The sequence below is a fragment of the Parasteatoda tepidariorum genome, chromosome 6 (genome assembly GCF_982258835.1).
Source record: "Parasteatoda tepidariorum strain Cologne lab strain chromosome 6, Ptep-v5.0, whole genome shotgun sequence".
NCBI lineage: Eukaryota > Metazoa > Arthropoda > Arachnida > Araneae > Theridiidae > Parasteatoda > Parasteatoda tepidariorum.
Window position 1 is genome coordinate 22,672,247 of NC_141760.1, and position 27,457 is coordinate 22,699,703.

Consider the following 27,457-nt stretch of genomic DNA (forward strand, 5'->3'; position numbering starts at 1 on the left):
TACTATCCCGGGGTTCCATGGTTCAAATCCTGCCGGCAGCCAACGAACATCTCTATTGCACATTTCTCTCTCCACAATCACTTTTGAGACTATGCCTTTTACTCATAAAATGAACATATACTGTTTCAATTTTGAATGCATGGAGTTTTCAAATTCGACTATATTTGTTTCGGAGCTATTTTGACACATTTTTGCTCGCAATTTTCAGAAACCTTTTTTTCTTTTACAGAGCTTAGAAAACTTTTAAGTCATGAAAGCAGACATAAAAACGTAATCCATTATTTAAAAAATATATTTTTCCCCAGATGGAATTAGATTCGCCACCTAGCGGCAATCTGAAAAATGTGGTCTTAATATGATATAGTGAGGTGAGCTGTTGAAAGTTTAAGTTCAATTATTTAAGTAAAGAAGTACTCCAAACAAATGGGTCCCGCAGTGGACTGATCGTTAAGACACGGTTCCCACCAGATCACCGAAGTCAAGCATCACTGGCTGCGGTTAGTGTGCTGGTGGGTGACCACTAGGATCAGTCTGCGTAGGGACCGAGGGTGTGCGGTATTGGTCCTCGTTAAACTGTTCTACCATAAAGTGCTCGACTTCGCGTCGCCAATAGACCATTGTGCAGCTCTAGTGCGACGTAAATGAACCACAACAATAACATAAAGCCCCTTAATGCTAATTTATCTTTTGGAGTATTTCTCCATGTGTCTAGAATTGTGCATGCGAAATAATATTGTTCAAACATAATTTTAAAACTAAATTTTTCCAAGGAATATTCAAAGAATATGCAGTGATTCCACTGATTTATAAAGTGATTTTTACGTAAAAGTATTTTTACGTTAATATTTTTTAATAATAAATTTAAACCTTTTTTTAGGAATTCTTGAGTTTAAAAATTTATATATAATTTTAAACTGCGCAATTTTAAACGACAAAAAACTAAAACATTAAAGATGTTGGTCGAATCGTTATTAAATAATGAACATACGATTTTTTCCGTGTTTAGTTATTTAACATTTAGTCAATATTTAAGTGCATCATTGTTAAAAACGAAAGTTATCGCAGAACAAGGTCGCAATTTAAAATAATTTTATTACCTTCTTTCTGAAGTTATAGGAAAGAGCATTAATGTGTCAAGGTCGTTTAAACTCTAATAATGGTAAATAAATAAAAATTTATGAAAAATAACGAAAATTAAGAATTTATTGACAGCATTACTCCTATTTGAGTGCTGCTCTTCAAAATCGGTACGAAAATTCCTCTTATGGACAAAAATTGTGAAATAATTTTGAATAAAGAGACTTCTAAGCAATCCAAGTTTATTTAGTTCTATAAATATTCATCACATTTGTTAAAACGTTATTGCGAATTCGGCACATTAAATTTGAGCATAAATTAAGTTATTACGAAATAATTTGCAGGAAATTATTGTTGATATTTCATTAATTAAGTTATTTACGTTTTAATGTATTCACGTTAATGACGTTCTTTGACGTTGATGGAACATAGAGGCGAATTAAGTTGATTCGAAACTCGTTTGTGTAGAATTTATAATGACACATTTCTACAACCTTTCACACGTTTTGTAATTAGGATTTCATTTTTTTTCATCATTAGGATTTCATTTTTTTTTCTGTTATTCAAAAATTTTAATGTGTTTAGATCAACGAAACATATGTTACCCGCGATGATTCATGTAAATAAAAGTGAAATTTTCCAAAATATTGTTTCGTGACTATGTTGCAATTTATTTATTCCTTTTATTTCAAAGAAATTTTAAAAGCAGATGTAATTTAAATTCAAAGTATGCGATATACGATATTGTAACTTAGATATGGCAATATATGTTAATTTTATTTTGTTGAAAAAATGAATTTTAAAATTATAAAAAAAATAAAGCTTACATATTTTTTTTAAAAAACCCTATTAAAAGTATTATTTTATGAAATAGTGTTAAAAATAAAATTATAATTAATAGATTTTTAATAAGTTGTTTTTATTAAAAAAATTATTCGATAATATTAATTTAAATAGTACAAAACATAATTCGAAAAAACTGGAAAATCGCTTAAAAAAATTTTTTTTATTGATTTATAAAGAGAAAGTCGGATAAATAAAAAAACAGGCTAAGAGAAATATTTATGAATGACTATTTTCTTATTTTTTGATGATTGCATGTTTAAAAAAGTTCATCGTGATTCCAAACATTTAGAAATATTTTCTTTTTGACATGTGGGCACATTTGTACATTTGACATTTGTACAGGGCACAAATCGCACAGTGCATCAGAAAAAAAGGAAAGAGAAAAACAGATCACCCTGAATAACTTTTGATCCATTGATCGGATTTTCACGTTGTAGAACTCAAATAATGGGTCATCAAAATAATTAATTCTACGCAAAAAATAAATTTAGGCAAATATTTACTATTTTTATGATTTTATTTAATAAAGGTCAAAAAATGTTTGAAGCATACAATTTTTTCTATCATTTTAAAGTATGCAATCTGATAAGGCAGAATACAAAATTTGAGAGCGAAATAGGCGACTTTAAATATACGACTTTATTAAAATGTCTCTTTAAACTGTTTATTCAAAGAAAGTACTTTTTGTGTCTGATTTCGTAACTTAAAATATCGTCTGCACAAATAAATTAGCATGTTTGAGGTCACCCCTTCGAACCATTAAGTTTGAGTCCTAGAATATATATGTATATATAAAATTACAATCGCTTTGAGAGAAAAAAAAAGTTTATTTTCTGTTGTCTGAAAATACGACGCCATGAACTAAAGCATTTTTTTTTTAAACGCAAACGGATGTAGATTTTTGAAGCAAAGAATCGATATATTATTGTCGCAACTTCTTTTTAAAGATATTTCGAATAACACGAGTTAAAAATACATGTCATAGCAGTTTTAAATTTCGTTATATCTAAGAATAGAAAAAGAAAATAAGGCATGGTCATAATTTCCTAATTGGCACAAACTTTTAATAGAAAAAAACTAACTTTTACAGGTAAAAGTTTATGTCAATTAAAATTTAAAAAAAAAACGACGTTATAAGTATTTAGCATTTTGATTAAAATGTTTATTATTGGATTGTAGGGTCATGTTTAATGTGGTAGCATGTTTAAAATTTCATTTTCATTCTCGTTTGAATACAAAGTAAAATTATGTTTCATTATCTTATTTTGACGTATGCTTTACATTTTTGGTTCATAAATAAAAATTTTTTTTGTATTTAAATTAGAATATCTTTTCAATTTATTTCAACATTCCTATTAGTTAATCAAATTTTTCGAGTGGATCATTTACTATGAAGAAAATTCCTACTTTTTCCGACATTTGGTTATAACCAAGCGATTACATAGAATTTAGACTAGACTTTTCTTGGCTATATGTTGAAATAGATAAATTTGTATCCTATTAGTTAACAGTTTTAAATTACAGAGGTTTGATTTTACGAATTTTTAAATTTCAGGCAGTTTTATTCACATATTTTCTACTTTTATTTGCTTCAAAGCAATTTTTACATGGATAATTTTGTAAATTTGAAAGCGTTTTTAGATATCGTTTTTTTACAGTTATAATAAAACTTAAATCAATAATAATGCTCATTGAAGCAGTAACTTACCGGGAAACGAATAATATGAACAAGACTGATGAATGTAGTCGCATTACTTTTCACGCTATCAATCATGAGAACGCTTATGTATAACTCAATCTCCAAATGGCAACAGCTGCAGCATCACGAATATCGTTTGCTTTCGGTTGTTTCTGGTGCATTGTGATAAACTAACTTGTTTTCACTCAAGCGAACCTTAAAAAAAAACAATAATAAAAAAAAGAGTATTCCTTTTTGTGGATGTTACGCGAAAAATAATAATATTCCTCCGCATGGAACAACGTTTCCTTTCTATAAGTGAGTATATTCCGTAAGTCCATTGAAGTATTATTCTCTTTTTGAAAACAGGAACTGCGTGGAGAGGAATGCGTGGTGGATAATTTTTACAGCAGGTAATTGGGAAATATTCCGTGACGTCACATGTCCTACCTGACGCCGTTGTATCTGATTATGAAAGAAGCATCTGTAGCGTTTTTCCTTTTCTAGTTTTTGGAATTTATGCGTTCATGGAATTCTTTTTTGGAACTTATGATAAAAATGCAACAAAAGCGTTTTTATTTATTTTTTCACGGACAATACATGAGAATATATTGGAATTGTTATTGCTAAAGGCACGCATAGATAAAATAGTAGTTTCAAGGTGCGTAGAGTTTTAAAAAAGTGCTTAAAGGTGCTTATTTTCGATTTTCGTTTTTTAAAAGCCTTTGAAGGTACTTTTTCCGTTGGGTGTTTTTAAAAAGTGTCTAATTTTCCCTTTTCCAAAATGAGATTTTTCCTTTACCATGCTGATTTTTGCTGCAAATTATGCAAAAAGACACAGTTCACATTGTTTTATTCAACGTTTTCACAATTAATTCAACCCCAATCTATTTCGGCGTATTGTCAGTCCGTAGCGTATGAAAACGCCATTCGTCTTACATAATTCAAAATTTCATAATTTTTGACAATTGTCAAAAACAATGCCAATTTTTTTTGTTAAAACCAGATAAAACCTTAAATTGTCAAAAACTTTTCAACCCTGCCTAACTATAATATTTTTTTAGTGCTTAAAATTATAAGTGCTTGAAAAGTCCTTTAAAAGTGCTTATTTTTTGTTGAATAATTTGGCTACGCACCCTGAGTTTTTTACTTATTTTTTAATATGTAAAATAGGGGGCCTTCTTTTTAAATGATTTTAGGAAGATTGATGTTAATAATATGCAACGAAACTGCAACTTAATTAAATGTTTTTTTTCTTCGTCGCAACCGAATTTTCAGGGGTGTGGGAATAGAGGGGATATTGCTTAATACGCCACTAAGGGTGTTTTCTGGACAGAAAAGGGATTCCCCGGCCTCTATGTTAACCTACGGTGAATTATACAGAAGCCGATTTCCTGATTAATTAAATAACTAATTAATTAATAGTTTTCAGTTGATTACTTTCATTAAAATGTGTTTCATTGAACCTAGTAATGTTATATTGAACCTAGTATTTAATATAAGCATTTTTAATTTTTTTTCTTTCAAAACAATTACTAGAATTTCCGGGGATATTTTTATCACAAAATTAAACCAAGGCAATTATGAAATCCGCATTTTCCTTAAAGTAATTTAGTATTTTGAGTTTGATTATTTTTAGATTGATGAAAAATATATATTATGCTTAAGTACTTGATTATGTATAATTTATATTAATGAAGTTTTTTACCTTATCAGTTTTTGTCAGCTTGAGCAAAAGATATAAAAAAGTAAAGTGTTAATTCATTTTTCTCAGAAGGCAGTGGTTATTGGACGGACAGTCGGTAAAATATATCCACCGCTATTTTTCCGAATTTTAGAATAGCGGCAATTCACAGGAACTAATCCGAGGAATTTCGTTCAGTAGCGGCAATGTTATTGAAACAATTTCTTGGTTCGGTAAGATAGCGGTAACGATATTAAACAGATCTGAACTGCCCAGTTAACCTGAAAAAAAACATCAATGTAGGGCATAAAGGAAGTGATATTTAACCAGAAAAAGCATTGGTGCAGGGTATACCGATCAGTGACACTTAACCTTAAAAACATCTGTGTGCAGTATTTCAATTTAGAGTTAGTTTATTCTAATTCCTCATCAGAAGATGAAAGTGATCCCACAGCAATTTTGGCTGCTATGATTATCAAAACTAAAAATATAACTAAGAAAAAGTCACTTGAAGAGAATCTGTTCTGTGATCGGTCGAAGTTTTTTCTTCGGCACAGCAGCAAAATGAATAATACTGAAACTACTGGTCGGTGTAATAGACACCCCGTTCGCAAATAACTAGCCCCGTAATTTTATTGCTTTAAAGTGTTGAGAAAAAACTCCGCAAAGTTTAAAAAATTATCAAGTGCTATTTCTCACAATTTAATAAAGTAGATCTCTTATGCCTTATTATTTCTTCTGAAAGGTATTGTAATGCAGAATGGTATTCGAAAGTTATTTTTTAAAAAGAAAAAAGAATAAAACACAGACAACTTAAAATAAAAGTTAGCTGGAAAAAGGACTTTTAATGACAAGATTTCCCAAAACACAAAGCATTTAAGATATCTTACTTCTTTCGATTTTAATCTAATTTCGATTTAAGACTATTTTTATACTACAACTTGATTTCGCTATTTAGAACGTAATAAATTTGCGTTTAGCTCATAGCCGCATTTGGTTTTAGTTCTATTTAACTCTACACTTAACAAAGCTATTTAACTCTGGTGCTTTTGTTTGAGCGACTAACTATCTGCATCAACATTTCATCGGTTCGCGCTAAATAATTTCCTTTCATTGTCTGACCAACGTATTTTTTATTTTTAAGTGTGGTCAAAAACTGTATGCCCTGTAAAGAATGGATGCACAAAATTTAATTTGTTTTTGACGAAACCATTTCCCTGGAAATGCTCCGAATGAATTTATCGTCAAATTGAGGAAATGACAATTTTCGCTTCTTGATACGAATTTCGTTAAAAGCATTGTGCTTAATGTTACATATAGATCAACACGATTGATTTTATAATCGTCGTTGAACAGCCGACCCAATTTTTGAGTTTACGACTACTAATGTTCAAACCCGCAGCCATGTAATTTTGAACCCAATCCAAAAGACAGGGGAGCTCCTGGATCAAATATTGGGAGAAATTTTCCTCAGTGGAGGACTTTTTGATGGAACTAACCCGCATTTGCGTTGCATGGAGAGGAAGACCACGAGAACTTCCCACGTTTAGCATGACGTTAGAATAATTGCTAATAATAAAAAAGGTTTATTGCTTTCACTTATACGTTTTTAAGTGTATTTAATTGAAGGTTATTGTACTGAAGATGTCTTTTTATTGACAAAAAAAAAGTTTTTTTTTGCAATTTTAATCGACAGTATTTTGCAGAAAAGTTAAAATTACATCTAATATTTACCATATTATTTTTATAACATATAATGTGATATTCAATATCTTAAGATTATAATATGTAAGTGAAGATTAGTTTGTCTAGCATATTTAAGATGGCTGTTATCATAAGTAAATTGGGTACTTGCAATTCGAGAAGGAGTGAAGTGATTATGCCTAACCATGTGATTGAAATCAGACTTAATTGGATGCCTGTAGGTGACGTCACTGATTGGCTTCTGAATCTACAAACCTACGTTTACTGAGGATGACGTCACTTGTAGGTATCCGGTTGTATCTTTTATTGTTATTATCTTCATAAAAAAAAAGCATTGCTGTTAAAAGCGATATATTATTTTTAAGTAGGAATTTTTTTGCTATTTCGGAATTTGGTGAATCCCTCAAATATTTAAGTATTACGAAATTTCGCATTGAGTTGGGTAGTTTTTTTTAGCATGCATCTCAAAAAGCTACAAATACAAGTTAACGAATGCTTGATAAAAATAACGTAAAACACATAAGTCAGATTGAGCCACAATTTATTTTTAGGCAAGAATCAAAAATATAGGAATCAGTGTTGATAAGTCAAAATCAGTACTTTTCTCAATTAAACGAAGCTTTCGTAGGTTATTCAGGAGAAATAAAAGTGTTAAAGAGGAGGTTTTGCATTTGGCGGAGGTTGAGAGGCCATTAGCATCTTGGCGTAGGTTTGGCTCAACATGGACTGCATTGTCTCTCTCTCTGTCACAAGTGGAGACAGGGGTGGCTGACTAGCTGATGAACTTGTCTGTGGTGATCTTGGGGGAGACAAAGGTGACTGATCAACTGATAAAATTATTGAAGGTGATCTTTGGGGAGAGAGAGGTGGCTGACCTACTGATAAAATTGGAGGTGATCTTTGAGGAGATAGATGTGGTTGACCAACCGATAAAATTGTTGGTGGTGATCTTTGGGGAGATAAACGTGGCTGGCCAACTGATAAAATTGTCGGTGGGTATCTTTGTGGACATAGATGTGGCTGACCCACAGATAAAACTGTTGGTGGTGATCTTCTTTGCGTGCGAGGTGGCTGACCAATTGCTAAAATTCTCGGTGGTGAACTGCTACGTTGGAACACTGAAAAATAACAGAATCACAATTTTTAATTCTCCTTTTTTTTAATTTGTAAACGTCATTTATGGATTTTTAAGTAGTAGATTACCTCCCCCCCCTTTATCTTTTTATCTTTCAGTCTGAAATAATTTTTTCGATTGTATCGCAATAATTGTCTGATATGCTTGCCTTAGTTGACTTATAATAGTCCGATATACTATGTTGTCTCATATTCTTTATTTTTGGTGTTAATCAATGTCTCATAATAATTTTTCGATGTGCTTTTCTCTATTATTCCATAAACCAACTGATAATAACGGTCGATTATGCCTTTCTCTGTCACATTAACAACTGACTGCTCAATGTGAAAGAAACAATTTCATTGTAGCGGTAAAGCAAGAATAGACGTGTACAAGAAAACAATTATACGATACTTATTACTATTTATTGTCCAAAAAAAGGAATAATAATATAAATATTTTATCCATTTGTATATAATTAACACTTTTGTTAAAGGGCCTAGTTCCAGTTCTTATGGTGGAGGTAAATTCAATGCAATTTTTATGAAGACTTTGGTCGTAGTAGTAATGATTTTTGACACAATTGCACTTCTAACGGCATATAAATTTATTCCAGAGAATTAAGCAAAATTATTTTTAAAAAAAGAATTTTTGTTTTATTTTTTTTAAGAAATATTATTATTAGATACATTATAGCCACAACAACATCACACAATAAAAGGATGTTTCCTTATTGGGATGAAGAGATGCATTATTGTAACTTCAAAAAGATTTTCGTAAATTAACGGTCGGATCGAGGGGTGAAACCCTCGGTCCTAACTCCAATAATTCAAAATTAAAAAGTGATTGCCTTGCACCCAATGAACAGTTGGGAGTATGGACAGAGATCCATAGTTGACGATTTATCGAAGATAAAATAGACAGAAAGAAAGCTAATCCCGTGTAATTAATATTAAAGTTGAAATAATTTGGCTACAGCTTTATTGCCAAAAAGATCGTGAGAATTAAACCCTGTAACTGAAATATTTTTGTGGTCAGAGAAATATAGTAACGTAAGAAATAAAGGGACGAATAGCATGGTTTCCAGGAAGCTGAACTCATGTTTGTGAGAACGGGAGTTCAAATCCAGTCGACCGAAGACTCCTCGTGTAGTAAGTGGTGACTGGTGCAAGTTAAACCTGTTGCCTCACAAAGTCCTTTATGTTCCCATAACAAATCAATACCACTAGGGGTACTGAATCGGAGATTGATCGCTCTCTGATTCAGGTCAAAAATTCGATCTGTGGACGAATGAATGGATGTATGAATAGGTCCGCCCTATAAAAGGGTGTGACGCATGGATGCGGCAGAGGTCGAATTCTTGGCTATAGATGGCGCCACTATAAAACAAGAACAATTGGATCCCCTCGGCCTTAATGGCCGGAGACAGTAAAGGAATAAAGAATTATAAATATATTTTGATGTTCAATTTATTCGCGGCAGTGAATTAATGAGTTTTGCATTTGCGTTGAATTAAAAAGTTAGCCGTTACATTGATTGTTAAGAAAAGAATAAAATATTTATATTTGCTTTTCATAAAATGTAATAAAAATTAATTAATTGGTTTAATTCAATTAAAGTTAGATTAATGATTAAAAAATTAAATTAATAAAATGAAAGAAATTTCAAAAGCCTGGAAATATGTAATGTGTATGATGGCATCACAGTTATTAAATGAAATCATTTTTTGTAAGTAATGAGAGACTTTTAATTTTTAATTATTTTAGTTATTAGGTACTGAATATAATTGTATACTCTATTGTTATACAATAATTATTAGTAGCTGAATTAATTTCTGATTATTTCTATTTTCGATTTATGGCCTAAGCAATACAAGATAACGTATCAAAGTTACGGAAATATTAAATTTTGAATATAATAAGCTGCCTTTATTATGATATTCTTCTTCTGCTCAATAGTTAAACTATTTTTAAACCAAAAGTCAAGTCTATACCACAATCGTTTATTGTGTTTGAAGGTTTTTTGTTGATATTTTTGTTATATTATCTACAATTATTTTTGTTCTCTTGTTATTTATTCATATAATAGGTATTCTGTAAAGGCGTTCTAACTATGCATTTCTAGAATCGTTGTTAAAAATGAAGTCAGAAAATTGGAGGTTACACACATTGAAGATTAAAAATTAATATTTTAGAAAACCGTTTTGAAATCTGTCGAATCACTATTGAAGAAGACATAACTAGAAAACCTCGATTTCAATATAAAACTCTAACGGGTTTCTGAAAATCGTTTTTCAGCTGTTCTACTTCTTCGGACAATCAAAGTTTTGATATTTTTAACCATGGTTTCCTCAACAGTGTTTAATCAAATTTTGATACCGGTTATCTTGCAACTGAATTTAAACAGTAATTTGCAAAACTGTACTTTTAAAATAAATTTTTAATATTTATTCTTAAAATATGTATTAAGATCAATAAATTTCTGGGCGAAATGTGTATTTTCTTACAAATTACTTATTTTACACTCAATACTCTGTTCTAAAGATTAGTACACTAAATTGCATAACATTTTCCCAACCATTTGTTTTTCAAAATACTGCTCCATCGCTTGGAAATTTTAATACTAGTATTTGCTGCTGGTTGCAAATTTGTCACGTGATTAATCGTCACAACCGTATTACATGATCCTAGATATACACTATTTCGAAGAAAGTGACGGGACACGACACCATAACGACGCAAACCCATATTTATTAAAATTAATAGGAGGTAGGGCCTCCTTTGGCTGCGATCACAGCTGCAACCCTTCTGGGCATGCTTTCCACTAAATTAGCCATAGTGGAAAGAGGAATATCCTTCCAAATGTTTAACAGGAAATTCCATAGTTCATGCTTGCTTTTGGGGAGTGGGGTGCAGGCCCTTAAACGACGGTCTAATTCGTCCCAGAGATGTTCAGTTGGGTTAAGATCAGGGCTCTGCGCCGGCCACTTCATGCGTTTAACGCTGTTGTTCACATACCAATCAAGAGTCCTCTTTGCAACATGGGATCTTGCGTTGTCGTCTTGATACAAGCAATCATCCATACCGTACGTTGCGCACAAGGTAGGAAGGACATGATTGTCGAGAATATCACAGTATCCATCGGCATTCATCATACCATCAACATTCACCAGTGGGCCAGCCCCATACCAGGAGAAACAGGCCCATACCATCAATCCTCCTCCACCAAACTTTACAATTGTCCCGTCACTTTCTTCCAGATAGTATATAATGACCTCATTATCTTAGATATATTGATTGTGTTTCTTTTAAAGCAGCCGAATTCTTACATTTCCATCTTTACAGTCCAGCCTTATACAAACAGGAATAGATAGTCAGAGTTCGGACTCCTTTTATTTTTGGATGTATAAGAGAATTAAAGTGATATTTTAATTTTCGCAAAAACCTTCATGACTTAAGAAAATGTTAATAAATACCATTACCAGCTTCTTGGGATGTCCTTGTTGGTCTGGTTCTTCTAAACAACGCTAGCACACGTTGAAGTGACGTTCGCCTGCATTGCGGTCCTATTTGCCCTTGCAGATTTTCTGAAACTATAAATGTGACATCATTAATATAGATTTGATACTTTGTAAATTGAAAGAACATATTTTTGGATGGCTTTAACAGGCTTGTTAAACTACCAAGCGTAGGTCTTGATTGTGCAGATGTTTAAGCCCTCAATAAGTATTATTTTGTATTTTGACATTTTATATTTAAATGTTAAGAGGAGCGAAATTTATATTTGTAAGGAAGGAATTTTATTGCTCCTTTTTAAATCAACGTATTCTGAAATTTGTAGTGTAATTTTATGATTAAAAAATAGTAGTTTAAAGCATGGATTTAGAGGAACCTAATATGTCACCCTCTATTGTAGCTGAATGAGATGGTGGGATCAACCAGAAAATAATCTTAAATACACGAGTGAAGACACTTGCGAGAAAAAAGAAGATTCTTATTGGCTGTAGTTTGAGCATAGATAGTGTTTGAAAGCATTGAATTAAGTTTTTTAAATGTGTTTTCCTGACCAAACTATGGGGACCATATTTGCCAGAGTACTGCTACTCCTTATATTTCAAGGGTCAGAAATCCGAATCCATAAAAAAAAAGGTATATTTATTTAGAGAAAGTACGTTTTTGTGTCTGATTTCATATTTTAAAACATTCTCTGCACTAATTAAATAGCATTATTAAGGTGCACGTCTAAAGTAATTCAGGGTGGTTTATTTTTTGTTTTGCACACTGTATATAGATTTATTAATAACTAACATCATAATAATTAAGTTTTAATCTTAATTTTAAAAAAAGTGCCTCGAATTAGAAACTTTTCCATTATCACACAGACAGATATTTTCAATTTTAAAATCATTTACTACTTTAAAGTGTGAAAATAGTTAAACACATTTTGTCCAGAGATGATGTTTCATAGTATTTAATATCTAACTACATACATGAAAACTGAATGAGGGTGTCATATCCAATAAAATCGTTGACAATACGCTTCTAATTCTGGAACTAGCCAATCAGAAATGGGAATGTTATTGTTAATTTTATTTCCAAGTGCAAGCTATGAATCTCTATTACATAACACAAAAACGGAATAGTCCGACAAAATTTTTCATTGTTGTTGGTGCATTTTCATTAGCCGGAAAAATCACTAGGTAGGATCTAGTTTTCCCACACTTATTTCGATATATATTTTGGGTGACATCAGGATAAAATTGATAAAAGTCATAAAAATATCGTGTTTTCCAATATAATATTTTATATCCTCTAATTTCATTAATGTTTTATATTTACCTGAAACCTTTTTTTATTCTATTGTGCTATTATTACGTTTTTGTTTTTGATTGTTTTACATTAATATAGTACACTATCTACCAATAAGTATTTGGACACGTGTGATTGAAAAGCAAAACGAACTTTATTCATAATCAATAGTTGGTAGAGCCTCCACGAGAGGCAATTACAGTGTGAACCCTTCCGGACATACTTTCCACAAGTCCTTGTGTGACGGTTGATGATATTTTCTTGGAGAAGACATGCAAGTTCCTTCACCGATTTTTTTTACGGGTAGTACAACGCTTAATTGGGCTATCCAACTCGTCCCAGAGATTCTAGATAGGGTTCAGGTCTGGGATCTGGGCAGGCCAGTCCATTCGATTAACCCCCATTGGCACCATACCGAGCCTTGGTGACCCTTTAAAACATGACAGCTGGCATTGTCGTCCTGGAAGTAACAGGGGTCCACCCCGTAAAACTGCCACAACGTGGGAAGTACATTGTCATCCAAAATAGTGCAGTAGGCATCTCGCATGGGACTAATGCCGATGTTGTTCCCTACACGATCTATACCGGCGGAGAGCGTGACGTATCTCAGGACCGCAGATATAGTCATTTGCATAGGTGCCCAAATACTTATTGGTAGATAGTGTATTATAAATTACTGTTAAGAAATTCGTTAAAAGATTAGGTGATTTGATCAGCCTGCTTTTTAAACGAAAATATTAAATTAGGGTTGTGCAATCAATATTTTGTATTCCTAACTTGTAATAATAATATACCTATTAATTTTAAATGTTACATTAAAAATTGATTGCTAAACACAATTATTTATGCTCACTAATAGAATCATCTGAGATGTGGCTGGGTAGCACAGTTGATTTGTCGTCGGCCTTCTGAGCCCAAGTCTGCGGGTTCGATCCCCGGCCCAGACACCGGATTTTCGGGATGCAGAAAATCCTCAGCGGCCATGTCGTATGATTATGAGGCATGTAAAAGATCCCTGGAGTGCCTTATTGGCTCTTTGCATTTCCGGCAAAATTAAATTCCTAGTTCACTTTAGCATCCAAATAGAGTCTCGTTGCTGTCATCTAGTGTGGCAGAAACTAGACGTCCAAATTAACATGACCAACGGTATCTCACCCATTGTGGTGGTCCTGAAAGAGTGGATACTACCTCTGGAGAACGCACTAGGTCTGCTCATCGGCAAAACCGATTATGCAGCTCATTGGAAATAAATAAAAAAATCATCTGAGAAATGTTTGGATGTGAGAATGACGTTTAAGTAAACAGAATTCTTTTTAGTACAAATATTTTAAGTGAATGACTTCAATTTTTGTAGAAAAAAAATTGTTTAATGCCAATAAGCAACAATCATTGGGAAGCAATGGTTTGGGTTGGTGAGCGGCAGCAAATGGGGGACTTAGTTCCCTAGTTTTTTTAAGGGGAGTCGGTAGGGCGTATACCAATAATGCTAAAACTGACCTTTTTTTGATGTACCTTTCCTAAACATCTAAACAAGATGTTGCTTCAGTTTTTTTTTCACACAGAATATTTACATCTACATGTTTACACTGTGATAACTGTTAATTTATATGTTTGGCAGAAATTTAAAAAAAAATTATGAACTGAGAACTTGTAATTTCTTAAAAAGTTTCATACAAAATATCTTTCGTAACTCAAAAAGTATGCCTGTTAACGCTAAAACATTATCACAACATACAACTGATCTAATCTTGAATATTATCAAAAAATTTCAAGGCGATATCAGAAGTAGTTTCTTAGAAAAGGTACATCGAGAAAAGTTATTTTTAGCATTCTTGATCCTACCGATTCCTCTTAAATGTTAGGCAATAAAAGCTTTTGCAATATTAAAAAAAAGAAGAAAAAAGTTTAAAATTTAATTTGAAAAAGAGTAATAGTTTGATATTATAAGTTTTAGGGGTACTTTTTGATAAGACGGGAACAAGAAAACCTGATTATTTTATTTTAATTCTTTTAATTTTATTTGATTTTTATGTGTTTTAAAAAATAAATTAAAAAATGAAAAAGGAAGTTGGTGGAGTTCTATATTTTTTGGTCACTTTTTGCTTGCTATCCGAACAACACCGTTTTAAGTTTTCTTACTAATTCTTTGTTCTTCATCCATTAATTCCTTGAAATGGTAATAGATGTTGGCCCCAGCATAAATCTAAAAAAAAAAGAAAAAACGCATTTAAATAAATATTAGAAAAAAAATACAAGATTTAAGAATTTAATTGAATATTTATATAATATTCTGAAATAAACATTTATATAAAAATCTCGTTTAAAGTTTAAAAATTTTGCAAGTATCTACAACGCACGCAAAATTTTTCTTATCTGCATTTCTTAATAGCTAATAGTGTGCAAAAATTGCTGTTAAAATCAATTTTCGGAGTGCAAACTTTTGTTAACAGATACGGTGCTACATATCATGCATTGTGCACAATTTTTTAAACTTAAGCAGCATTTTACTGGAAACCATATGCTTCAATATCGCTCTATCAAGGCCTCAGTTACTATTCATCAGATTTCTATTTTCCTTTTAAACTACCACGCAGCGTAGAACTTATTTCGCATCCCCGCTTTTAAATTTTTAATACACTAAAATTCATGCTAGGTGTTTGATGCAGATTGCACTCAAATGCATGGTGTTTCACATACCTTTCGGTTACCCCTAATAGATATTCTTAGAATTCAGGATGAAAATGAAGCGAAAAAAGTGAAAACAATAAGGAATCGCAAACAAATATTTCAGCGAGGAAAAAAAGCAAAATAATATCAAAGTACAACGAATCAATGCTGAGGTAGGCGGGAAACGGAATGGAGTTGAAAGATAATTATTAGAAATGCCTAAAAGTTTCATAGGGCAATAAAATCAGCTTTTTTTTCCATCACACCTTCCACGCTAGTGATTCAACAAATGTCAGTGCCATTTTTGTATTTTTCTAAACTCGAATGTAAATTTGAGATCCTAGTGTGTGTATATTCTTTGACTTAATTTTTGACAAAGATTCTAAAAGTACATATTAAGGGTGTTGATTACTGTACACCTTTCAATATGCCGTACAAGCACACACAATAACAAGTCTATAAGAAGACAGGTATGCTTAGTGCTTTTGATAGCTGAATAGTAATCAATGGTAATGTTGTGTTAAACAAGTAAATATTTTACTTACAACCAATAGAGAAATCAGGACGGCGAAACATATTAAAGGCGGCACTAGATCTGACTGAAAAATAAAATAACAAAATGCTTGTTTTCAGTTAACGTTACTAACTTCTTCAGTCAAATATTCTTTATTATCACTAGTATTTATTTCAGTCGTGGTGCACCAGGGGATAGAGCGTTCGCCTTCCGAAGAAGTGACCGGATTTGAATCCCTGGTCGATGGCTGGTCGATACGAATTCCGCAACCGCCTCGCACTGACCACTGTGCTGACGTAAAATATCCTCACTGGTAGACGGATCATGAGAAAGAGACCCCATGCCGTCAGGCTAACCGTGGGAGGGTTTCGTTGTTTTCCTCTCCATGTAACTCAAATGTGAGTTAGCTCCTTCAAAAAGTCTTCCACGAAGTCAAATTTCTCCCGATACTTGATCCAGGAGTTCTCTTGTCTTTAGGATTGGGTTCAAAATTACAAGGCTAGGGAGTTGAATACTAGTAAGTCGTAAACCCAAAATTCGATCGGCTGTTCGACAATAATTATGAAATAAAATAAAATATTACCGACAATGAATAACTGATCTCCTATTATTTATTGAAATTATTATTATTGAAACTCTCATATGTTGTGTTTAAATCTATAAATCTCTAACCGAACAGGTTTTTGTTCTCAATTCAAAAGAAACTAGTGGACCTCATGAATCGCCAAGAACAGTAAAAATTCATCTATTACACTTTTTGTGTTAAATTTATATGCATACAAACTTGGATGAATCAGAAAATCACAAAAACCTCCCTTAGTTACCCATACATCAAGGGGGTTTTAAAGCGCTATTCTTTAAGGATTCAATATTTTTTTCAGCTCTATGTAAGTAGATGAGTTGCTTGTTTTTTTCAAAATAATAAAATTACTTTAAGTTGAGCCAAAATAATAGTATGCTCTCTTACCCCCAATTTCCTGTATGAAAAGACAGGAGCAATAATAAGGTATATTATATATTTAATCTTATATGATTCCACCCTATCTTATCTTATATCTATCTATCTACTCGATATTTAAACCTTTTATGATTTTTTTATATCTATATTGAAATGTTAGATAAAAAATAGCTTTTCAGGCTTTGATATTTAATCTTTTATTTTTAGACTAACTCTACAGGTTTTGAATTTAAAACTTTATTTTTAGAATATTAGATAACACAGCTCCACGAGATTTGACTTTTAAGCCTTTAATTTTAGAATAGTAGAGGGAGAACAGTTGCAGAGGTTTTTATTTTTTGAATTTATAAAGAATAAGGTTTTTAACTTTAAACCTTCTTTTTCACTACAAAAAAAAGTGGTGCAATACTTATCTGAATACTGTTCAAATCTCTATAAAAATTATGAGATTGATTACTTTAGTTCAAATTAAAACTGAATCGAGTGTTCATTCATATTCATAGCCGTTTTAAAGGGTATAGTTAAATCTTAACATCAATTTGATAAAGCTTATGCGAAACTCAGATGTTTCTACTCCATTCATGGTTGACAACAGCCCGGAAGAAGTGTTGTCGTGTTTGAATATTTCGCAAATTTTGGAAAATAAAGGTAAAATGTGATTTTGTTTTTGTTAGAAGTGATATAATCAACGGCTCCAGCGATGCATAACAAGTCAGTTAACGAAGTTATCAACATTATATTTGAAGATATGAACTCTTCCAATTTTCGATCCATGATGGCGGACATTGAAGCCTAATTAGGCTTAGCTGTTAACCTCAGTACCTACCAGAGAGACGATTATTGTTCAAGCAAGTTCACTGCTCTTGTCAGAGTAAGTTGACAAACTGATTATAGTCTATTTAATAAAAAGAAAGTTTCAGCCCTCTTTACTGATTGATCAATAATGTTTATTATGATAATTTGCCAGTTAATATCCATTTTCTACTCGGATTGGATTGAAAAACTTCTCTGGCTGCGGTCAGTGTGCGGGTGGGTGACCCACTTGGATCAGTCTGCGTAGGGACCGAGGGTGTGCGGTATTGGTCCTCGTTAATCTGTGCTACCGTAAAGTGCTCGACTTCGCGTGCAGGTCGTTGGGCTACCGAAGCGGGGGTGCCATCCCCTCTGCAGAGGATCAAAATTGTGATGGCATGTCTTCGGATCATCCTCAGGGATGTTTCCCAGACCGTCGCCAATAGCCCATTGTGCAACTCTAGTGCGACGTAAATCAACAACAACAACAACAAAAACTACTCATGTAAACTTATAAAAGGCCTGCGATTTTTTAGTTGTGGAATAAAGATATTTATGTTCTCATAAGATATGCCTAAAATTATCAGTTGTGTTAAATAATTTTACGATATTTAACTTCCATTCACTTTAGTTTTGTTAAGCCTAAATCGAATTCATATTAATGTTTCCTCAGTGTTATGCGTATGTTTGATTAATAAACTAATTTTATTTAAAAAATATATTGCATGTATGCATCCTAAGTGAAATCTTCATGTTGCATCGTAAAAATAATTTCACTGGTTCTCATGTGTACCTTATATTACTGTAATTTACAAATTGTAGTGTTACTGAAAAACAAGAATTGTGGCTGCTACTTTACACCAAGTAGTGTAGAAGAGCATTCCTGGTGCTTCACTACACCAGGAACTATCTTTGATTCTTCGTGAAGTAGAACACTTTTTTGGAGGAAAGTAGTTGCCGCCATTTTAGGAATTGAGATGTACAAGAATTTTTTATAGTGAATAAATGCAAGGTAAGATATAACTTCTTGAGTTTTGAATTTTAAATCTTCATTTTTAAAGAGTAAGATATATAAATAAAAGCTCTTCACGTTTTATTTGTGAAATTTCAAATCAAGCAATGATATATTTTATGACCATCACTGAACAGCAGACACAATTTTGGCAACCAATGTTCAACTCCACAGCCATGGTATTTTGAACCCGATCTAGAAGGAAAGGGAACTCCTGGAGCAAGCATTGGGACAAACTAGCCTTCGTGGAGGACTTTTTGATGGAACTAACCTGCATTGCCTTACATGGAAAGTAAAATCACTAAAACCTCCCATGGTTAGCCTGGCAAAAAGGGGACTCTAACCCATGATCCATCAACCACTAAGGATATTTTACATAAGCTCCATAGTCGGCGTGAGCCGAGCGCGGAATTCATATCAACCAGCCATTGCTGGGATTCGAATCCGGGCCACCACATTGAGAGGCGAGAGCTTTATCCCCTGAGCCACCACGGCTCAAATGTTGATACAGAAAAAAAGTTAAACTTACGTGGTGTTCTAGAGTCATTGCCACATTTATAGTGATCGCTACTATAATAAAAGGTGAAAAGCAGAGCCAGGGGAGCAAAAGCGGTGGAACAGCCTAGAACAAATATAATATTAATTTATTTTTATTAATGTATAAGTTAATAAACATTCTTTAAGAAATTGAGATTTCACGGGTAAATATTTATGTTAACCGCCTGCGATCCCAGATTTAAATAATGGCAGAAAAATGCGAATCTATATTTTTACAAAAATGTAGAAGTGTAGATTCGCAGAACGTAAATTCTCAAATGTTAATTTTCTGAAAATCTCCATAATAACCCTTAAAATCTTTATTCAACTAGTTATTTATTCGTAAATATAAATCTATGTTTTCAATTGATTATTTTTTATTTATAAATTATTAAAGATTTACTCAAATTCTCTAAAATATAACATATCTATTGAGTTTTTCAAATGTAAGCATAAATCATTGATACTAGCCGTCATGGGCAACCAGCTTAGTCACCTTTAAAAATCATCTTGTACAGCGTATTAACTTTAACGTTAACCAAGCTGAATTCACAACACAACTGTGCATTCGGCTGTAAATGCACAAAAGCAAATTCGGCTACAACAATAAATATTCTCATTCTTCAACCCGTCTTCCAATTATAACACCTAAATTAGTTTTAAACAATATATTAACCTAGCTTTTTCACCCCCTATTTTCAACGGTTTTGCTACATTTGCTTAGTATTTTGATTTAATTTTAACAATTTTCAAGAAATGTCCTTTATATATTTAATTTTAGTAATAATTTAAAATCAGTTAGCGATTTTTCAACAACGAAAAAGGCAAGTTACGTTACTGCAATGACAGTATGCAGCACCATAGCAACGTTTATGTTCAAAATTTCTATAGCCATTTTAGAGAAGATAAGAAATAAATCTAAGTCATTATTTCGTAACTAAGTTTTTGTTTGTTTAAAAATATACAAAATTATTCTAAATACAAACCATGCCTACTATTCAACACTACCTGCAGTGTTGTCAATGGATAGAGAAATAACAGAATTTATAGTGCCACATAAGTACATATAAATATATTCATGAATTATTAATAATTAATTAAAAATGTAATTTTGATAATGAATTAGAGTTTTTTATTACTAAGGGCTCTTAGAGGCTTTTATGAAGGAATCACTAATTATTTAAAAATCTTACCTTAATAGCACCCCAAAACAAGAGAAGAGTTGCGAGGAGTAAAATGGACTGAAATGCAATGCCATAAGTTCCAAGATAAAACATAACTGTTAAAAGACAGACACTCTGAATTATGCTACAGAAATGCTTATGACAATTATAACTTAAGAGACGTTTTAGTCAAGTTTCAGAAACAAAATTGACACAAAAATGAGACATTTTATTTATGTTTCCAGATAATAATAAATGCGAACAATAATGCAATACAATAATTAATTTAATATAATAATGCACAAAATAAAGTAAGTTCTGTAAAGTGAAAATTCCATCGAAACCAATTCTTTAAATTAATTCTTTAAATGTCCATGATTCCATAAATCAGCTGTACGTCTTGTTTATACAAATACAGTAATGATATACATACAGTACGTATAATGCAGTAATATTATACCGTACGTCTTTTATTAACACCATCTTACTGTTTTATGCAAATGAGCTAATGTGTGACAGTGTTCTTTCTAGAGAGCTTCTTCTAGATCAGTGGCTACCAACTGGTGGCTGAAGCCTTCTTTTGTGGCCCGCGAACTAAAATATATCAGCTGTCATTTTTCTGCGGACAATTTTTGTAAAAAATCTATATGGGTTTGAAATACTTTTTTTTCGTTAAAAAAAGAAATTTCCACGTTTCTGTGAAATTTAATATACCAACGGTGCAAAAAAATTTATTTCTCAGGTAAAAATCTACTTCTTATTTTAATTTGTAATTCAATACATTTGTTTTGCGCAACTTTATAAAAGTCTGACAGTAATATTTAATAATGTTCCTTCAAACATAAAAGAGTCCTATATAAAATTTTGATAAAGTTGCGGCCCACCATTTGACTGGTGTTTTTAATTGCGGCCCCGCTCCTCCTGTAAGTTGGAAGCCCCTGTTCTAGATAGTGTCACGCTAACATTCTTTAGGACATTACTTTGGAGGGAGATAGTTCGAATGAGACATCATACATAAATACCGTTTATAACAAAGTGCACTGTAATATTTTTCCAAATATGATGTTGATCAATCTAAAAACTATTGTGGAAGAACAATGCCAAATTCCGGGCTAACACTAAATCGAGCGTTCATATACGTTCTATAGGGAGTAATTTAAATCTAATTTACATAATTTTACACTAAACTTACACATTTTTTCACCATTCGGAAATATACCAATATTTGCAATTGGCGAGATTTGAATATCAAGAAACGCCAAGTGGAAAATCGTGAGTTGCTTATTTACAATCTGGAATAAGCTGGCAAGAGTTATTTGTAATTCTCAACGCTGATATTCGTGAGCAGAAACAAAAATTCGCTGCCAAATAAGTGTGTACGTCTTTAGTTGTGTAATAGGGATAGTTATATTTCAATTTTTAAATCTCCGAGAAAACTGTACTAACTGATTTTATAACGTACAGTTTATATTCACTCTCGTTCTGTCAAGTCTAATTCGAATTCGTCTTAAGATTCTCTTTGAGCTACGCAGATGTTCCACTAGCAAACCAATTTTATTTTAAGAATTAGTGTATAGATACATTCTAAATTAATGATTCTTACTTCATATTTTACAGTAAAAATAATTTTACTGACTCTTGTATGTATCTTATCTTGCTGTAATTACAAATTTTAATTCTATTGAATAAGAAAAATGGTGGCGGCTGTTTCACACCAAATAGTGTAAAAGAATATTGTGTAGTGAAATACTAGATCAAAGAGTTATGTATGGCGCTTCACTACATAACTTTGGCGTAAAGTAGTTGACCCTGATTTTGGCATGCAGATACATCAAAATTTTTAACAGTGCACATTCTGTAATGTTGATGATTTTTTTTCAATTGAACAAGAGGTCGTGGGCTTGATCCCCGTCGGCCGAAGACTTCCCGTGTAGTATAAATGGTAACTGATGCATGTTAAATATGTCTAGTCACAAAGTTCTCCATGTTCCCATAACAAATCATACCACTGGGCGTAGTGATCCAGGAGTTTCCTTGTCTTCTGGATTGGTTCAAAATTACAAGGCTACGGAGTTGAACCCAAATATTGGGACGACGGTTATAATATAAAATAAAATAAAATGGCGAGTTATGGGCCGTGGTGGCTCAGGGGATAGAGTGTTCACCTTTCAATGAGGTGGACCGGTTTCGAATCCCAACGATGGCTGGTAGATACGAATTCTGCATTCGGCTTGCACCGACCACTGTGCTGACGTGAAATATCCTTAGTGGTAAACGGATCATGGGATAGAGTCCTCTTACCGCCAGGCTAACCACTTGAGATTTCTGTGGTTTATCTCTCCATGTAACTTGAATGCTTGTTAGTTCCATCAAAAAGTCCTCCACAAAGGCAAAATTTCTCCCAGTACTTGATCCAGAAGTTCCCTTGTCATCTGAATTGGATTCAAAATTGCAAGACTACTGAGTTTAACATTTGTAGTCGTAAGCCCAAAAAAATTAAGTCGGCTGTTCAACGATGGTAATAAAAAAAAATGGCGAGATATTAAGTACATAACAATAAAGTGGCCACTCGATAAAAAATGTGGTCAGCTAAATAATATGTCTATCTACTTCTTTGGCTACTTGCATTCGAATTATTGAACTTTATCAACAATTTGATTTAATATTCCAACAACTTCTAGTCATAGAAGTCTAAGTATGTATAGAACCATCACTTGTTATCTTTTCCCGGAATATTATACTCAATAACTATTGATGTTTCGTCAGATTTGAAATTTATTGTCAAGATATATTTTACTAATTATTCACATTGCAGGCTTGAGTCAAATTTTTAACACTAACATGTTATAGTTTTATACTGATAATTTAAATATGTTTGTCTGCATTTCAGTATAACTTTTAAATGAAACAAATGATACACAGTTATACAATTTACAGAGTCGAATCATTAATAGACACACATAGAAAAATTATAAATGATTCGCAGTTTACAGCTACTTTTGCTTTGTCATCAATTAATTGTAAACGAACAAAATTCAAATGAAACATAGTAACATTAATAATTATAAAAACGACTTAAATACCTTGCAAAATGCATTTTGTTAATGGGTCATCTGGAACTTCAAATAATTGAAAAACGTTCAAAATTGAGATAACAAGACCAGCAACAGACCACCCCTAAAAAATTTAAGAACGATATTTTTAATTTTGTTGATTATATTAAATATATATCAATAATTAATAGTTGTTGTAGTATAATTAAAAGTTGATTATATTAATTATAATCGTATAATTAATATTTAATAAACGATTTTAAATTAATGTTAGTGTATTTTAAAAGCGTCATTTAAATTAAGAATTACTTCTCACGTTTTTTTATTAGAATGAATATTAGTGACAATTTATTCATTACATAGCTATCTCAGTTTTGCATATGATTCCGTACATATCCGTCTGTAATTTTCGAAGTAACTGTGCATGCTTTTAAGCTATTTTTATGCCTTTTTTTAACGTTAATAGTGCGCTTCTTGTACTAAGTGCATGCGCACTTGAAGCTTGCCTCAGCGCTTCAAATGTACATGTGCAGTTGCTTAAAGTACGTAAAGTGCATGAAACTGCGTAATCTCTCTATTAGTGTACAATTTACATAAAACATAGCGTAGGGCACCCAAATACTTTAATATCTCAAACTCTTCATTTTCTTCATCTCTTTCTTTCAATTGGTCCCGCAGTGAACTGATCGTTCAGACACGGTTCCCAGCAGATTACCGAAGTCAAACATCACTGGTTGCTGTCAGTGTGCTGGTGGGTGACCACTTGGATCAGTCTGTTTAGGGACCGAGAGTGTGCGGTATTGTTCCTCGTTCGAACGTAAAATGCTCTACTTCGCTTGCAGTTCGTTGGGCTACAGAAGCGGGGGCGGCAACCGCTCTGCAGAGAATCAAAATTGTGATGTCATGTCTTCGGATCATCCTCAGGGATGTTTCCCAGACCGTCGCCAATAGCCCATTGTGAAGCTCTAGTGTGACGTAAATGAACTACAACAATAGCACAAACTTTCTTTCAATTGCAAAATTTCCGCCATTATTTAATGGAATCGATATACACTACTGACCATTAAAATTGCTGCACCAGGAAGGCAACACACCACGAAAGTGAAATTTGCAGGACGGATAAAGCATGTTGTGGTATGCAAATTATTAGCTTATCAGCTCATTCATGCAAAGCAGGCGGTGGCAGCGACACCTAAAATGTGTATAAAAGAAGAGATTTGACAGTAAGTTTCTCATACAGAAATTGAATTTGAGTGTTGTTCTTGGGTAAAGAAGTTTTTGTTATGCCTCGTGTAAGAAGGAGAAATGTCTACTAGTACGCGTCTGAGTTTGATAATGGTCGAACTGTGGCCTACCGGGATTGCGGTTTATCAAACCGAAGTATTGCTGCTTGCATTGGTCGAGATCCTATGACTGTTAGCAGAATATGGAATCGATGGGTTCATGATGGTTATATAGAACGCAGTGCAGGATGTCAGAGGACCCCGTCACTAACAGCCGAGAAGACAGACATGTTATCCACATGACCTTAAGGGTATCGTACAGCTACGTCACGAACCTTTAGTTAAAAAATGAGGTCATTTGCAAGACAACAAGTGTCCAGACGAGTAGTTCGAAGACGTTTGAAGCAGCATGGACTGTCAGCACTGTGACCATAGCGTCGGCTACCCTTGACGCTGTTAGTGCTGCCAGGGGAGGCTGCTCTGAGTACTTATTCCTCAGAATCTATGCCTTCAAATATCCTGAAAATTTAATTACTCGTTCTTTCAACTATAATGTATGTGCCCAATAAATATCATTCCGTTATTTGCATTACTTTTAATGGCCAGTAGTGTAGTTCACAAGCGTTTTGAAACCGCTCATTGTCGGAGCCAATAGTTATGACACAGAGAACACGTGTGGATGATTTTTTACAGAGTAGAATTTCCAGCTGCTCGGAATGTTGGTGCACTCAAATGGAAGTAGCTGTGGAACTTGGAATTGTCCAAAGTGTCATCTCTTAGCTTTGGCAACGGTTTCGAGATGATGGAAATGTCAGTAGTCGTGAAAGTTCAGACCCCTCCCGAATTACAACGCTGAATTAAGACCAGTATTTGGGGCAGTAACTGCCAAACATAAGCAGACAGAGCACAGCAATCGACCTGTCTCGTCAGCTATTTGCAGTCATGAGTACCTCATTTTCAAGACTAACTATAAACAAGCGTTTGGGGGAATATTAGTCCTTAAGCTAGCAGGTTTGTAAGGAGTGTTTCGATTGCGGCAAATCACTGTCACCAGGGATTACAGTGGAGTAGAAAACATGCAATGTCGATATCAGCACAGTGGGTTTGTGTGATGTTTACGGACGAGTCCAAATTTAACTTGCTGTCTGTTTCATGTCGGACTTTCATATGGAACAAGTCAGGTACCCGGCACTTCCATACAATATCATTGACCGACATCGTTAGTGATTTAGGATTGCTCGTTTGTGGTGAATTTATACTGGGCTCCCTTATTGTCAACCAACTCCTGCATGTGTAACGGGATTTCGAATAGCCTTGTTTGCTGAGTGGAGTAATCTTACCCAAAATCAGCTTGATTTGTCGCGGTGGCTCTGAGGATAGAGCGTTCTTTTCCCTATAAGTTAACCCAAGTGTGAATCCCAGTGGTGGCTGATTGATACGAATTATACATCCGTCTCACACCGACCACAGTGCTGATGTAAAATATCTTCAGTGGGACAGATCATGGGTTAGAATCCCCGTCCGTTGGATTAACCAGGGGAGTTTTTTGTGGTTTTCCTCTCCATGTAACGCAATGGCGAGTTAGTTTCCTCAATAATTCTTCCACAAAGATTAGTTTGACTCAATTCTTGATCCAGGAATTCTTTATTCGGGTTGGTTTCAAATTTACAAGGTTATGGAGTTGAACATTGATAGTCGTAAGCTCAGAATCGGGTCGGCTATTCAACGGTTATGTAAGGAAAAAATATCAGCTCTATAATTTGACTTAGTATTCCAAGACGTAGTACTCGACTATATTTAATCGCATGGGAGTATAAACTTCATACTAATTATCGCATGGGTTATTAAACATCATACTAACCATGTAATATTAGGGTTTTTTTTATTTTTTATTTTTTATAATTGCCCCAGGGAGCAAAAATCGTAGTTTTTATGAATGGTATCATAGATATACCCTACTTTGTGCTTTATCTCTTGTTTAATAAATGAGCTTTCTGAATAAATTACTTATTTTGTTTCTGAACCGTTACTTACCTGAGCTTGCATTTTCCTTAATTTATAAACATAGATGCATTTCAAAAAATATTTTTCATTTTTTTTTTTACTTTTAACGTTTAAAACAGCTCATATCAATTATAAACGTTTATATAATGTAACATATCAAATATAAATGTTTCTAACAACCGTTGAAATAGATGAAGCTAAAAGACCTTTTTGTGAGAAAATATGCTGAAAAAAAATGCTTATATATTTCAATTGAATCTTTCTTAAAGAAATATAAAGACTAATTGGAAATAAAATGTTTTTTTTTGTATGCGTACAAAAGTGTACGGCTCAGATGGAAAGGTATGAAAACTTATTCTTGAATTCAGGTTGTAAATAAATACTTATTACATACCACAGCAATCAAAGAAATAAGAATGACAGCATCTTTCAATCGTAGAAAAAAGCAGCATCTATTTATAATAGGCATTCCGAGTTTTTTATTATGATTTGTAATTTAAAGCTATCCTCACATTTTCTTACTGTATGTTAAGTTTCGAATTAGATTACTGCTTATATTGACCCAAAGATTTCGACTTAAATAGATTATTATTTGCAGTTTTCGTTCGCAGTTGGGGTTAACA

General features: G+C 33.0%; 2 protein-coding genes across 3 annotated transcripts in view; both read right to left on the reverse strand.

Moving 5' to 3' along the window:
- The window catches only part of LOC107439355 (mannan-binding lectin serine protease 1), a 32,509-nt gene extending 28,441 nt beyond the window's left edge, over positions 1-4,068 (reverse strand). Inside the window, exon 1 of the mRNA XM_087165536.1 lies at positions 3,632-4,068. Within this exon, the coding sequence (XP_087021662.1) occupies positions 3,632-3,675 (44 nt within the window). The 5' untranslated portion in view covers positions 3,676-4,068. The remainder of the gene's footprint in view (positions 1-3,631) is intronic.
- Positions 4,069-7,514: 3,446 nt separating this feature from the next.
- On the reverse strand, positions 7,515-27,439 carry LOC147807683 (uncharacterized). Of its 2 annotated transcripts, none has more exons than XM_087165541.1 (8): positions 27,229-27,433; positions 23,638-23,731; positions 20,585-20,670; positions 19,384-19,476; positions 16,124-16,177; positions 15,051-15,114; positions 11,585-11,695; positions 7,515-8,107 (listed from the first exon to the last, which is right to left on the reverse strand). In XM_087165541.1, the coding sequence occupies exons 1-8, from the start codon at positions 27,301-27,303 to the stop codon at positions 7,641-7,643; spliced, it is 1,044 nt and encodes a 347-aa protein (XP_087021667.1). In that variant the 5' UTR covers positions 27,304-27,433; the 3' UTR covers positions 7,515-7,640. The 2 variants fall into 2 exon arrangements, with proteins under 2 accessions (XP_087021667.1, XP_087021666.1); XM_087165540.1 differs by having other exon boundaries at positions 7,537-8,107; positions 11,579-11,695; positions 27,229-27,439.
- Between the last annotated feature and the right edge of the window lie 18 nt (positions 27,440-27,457).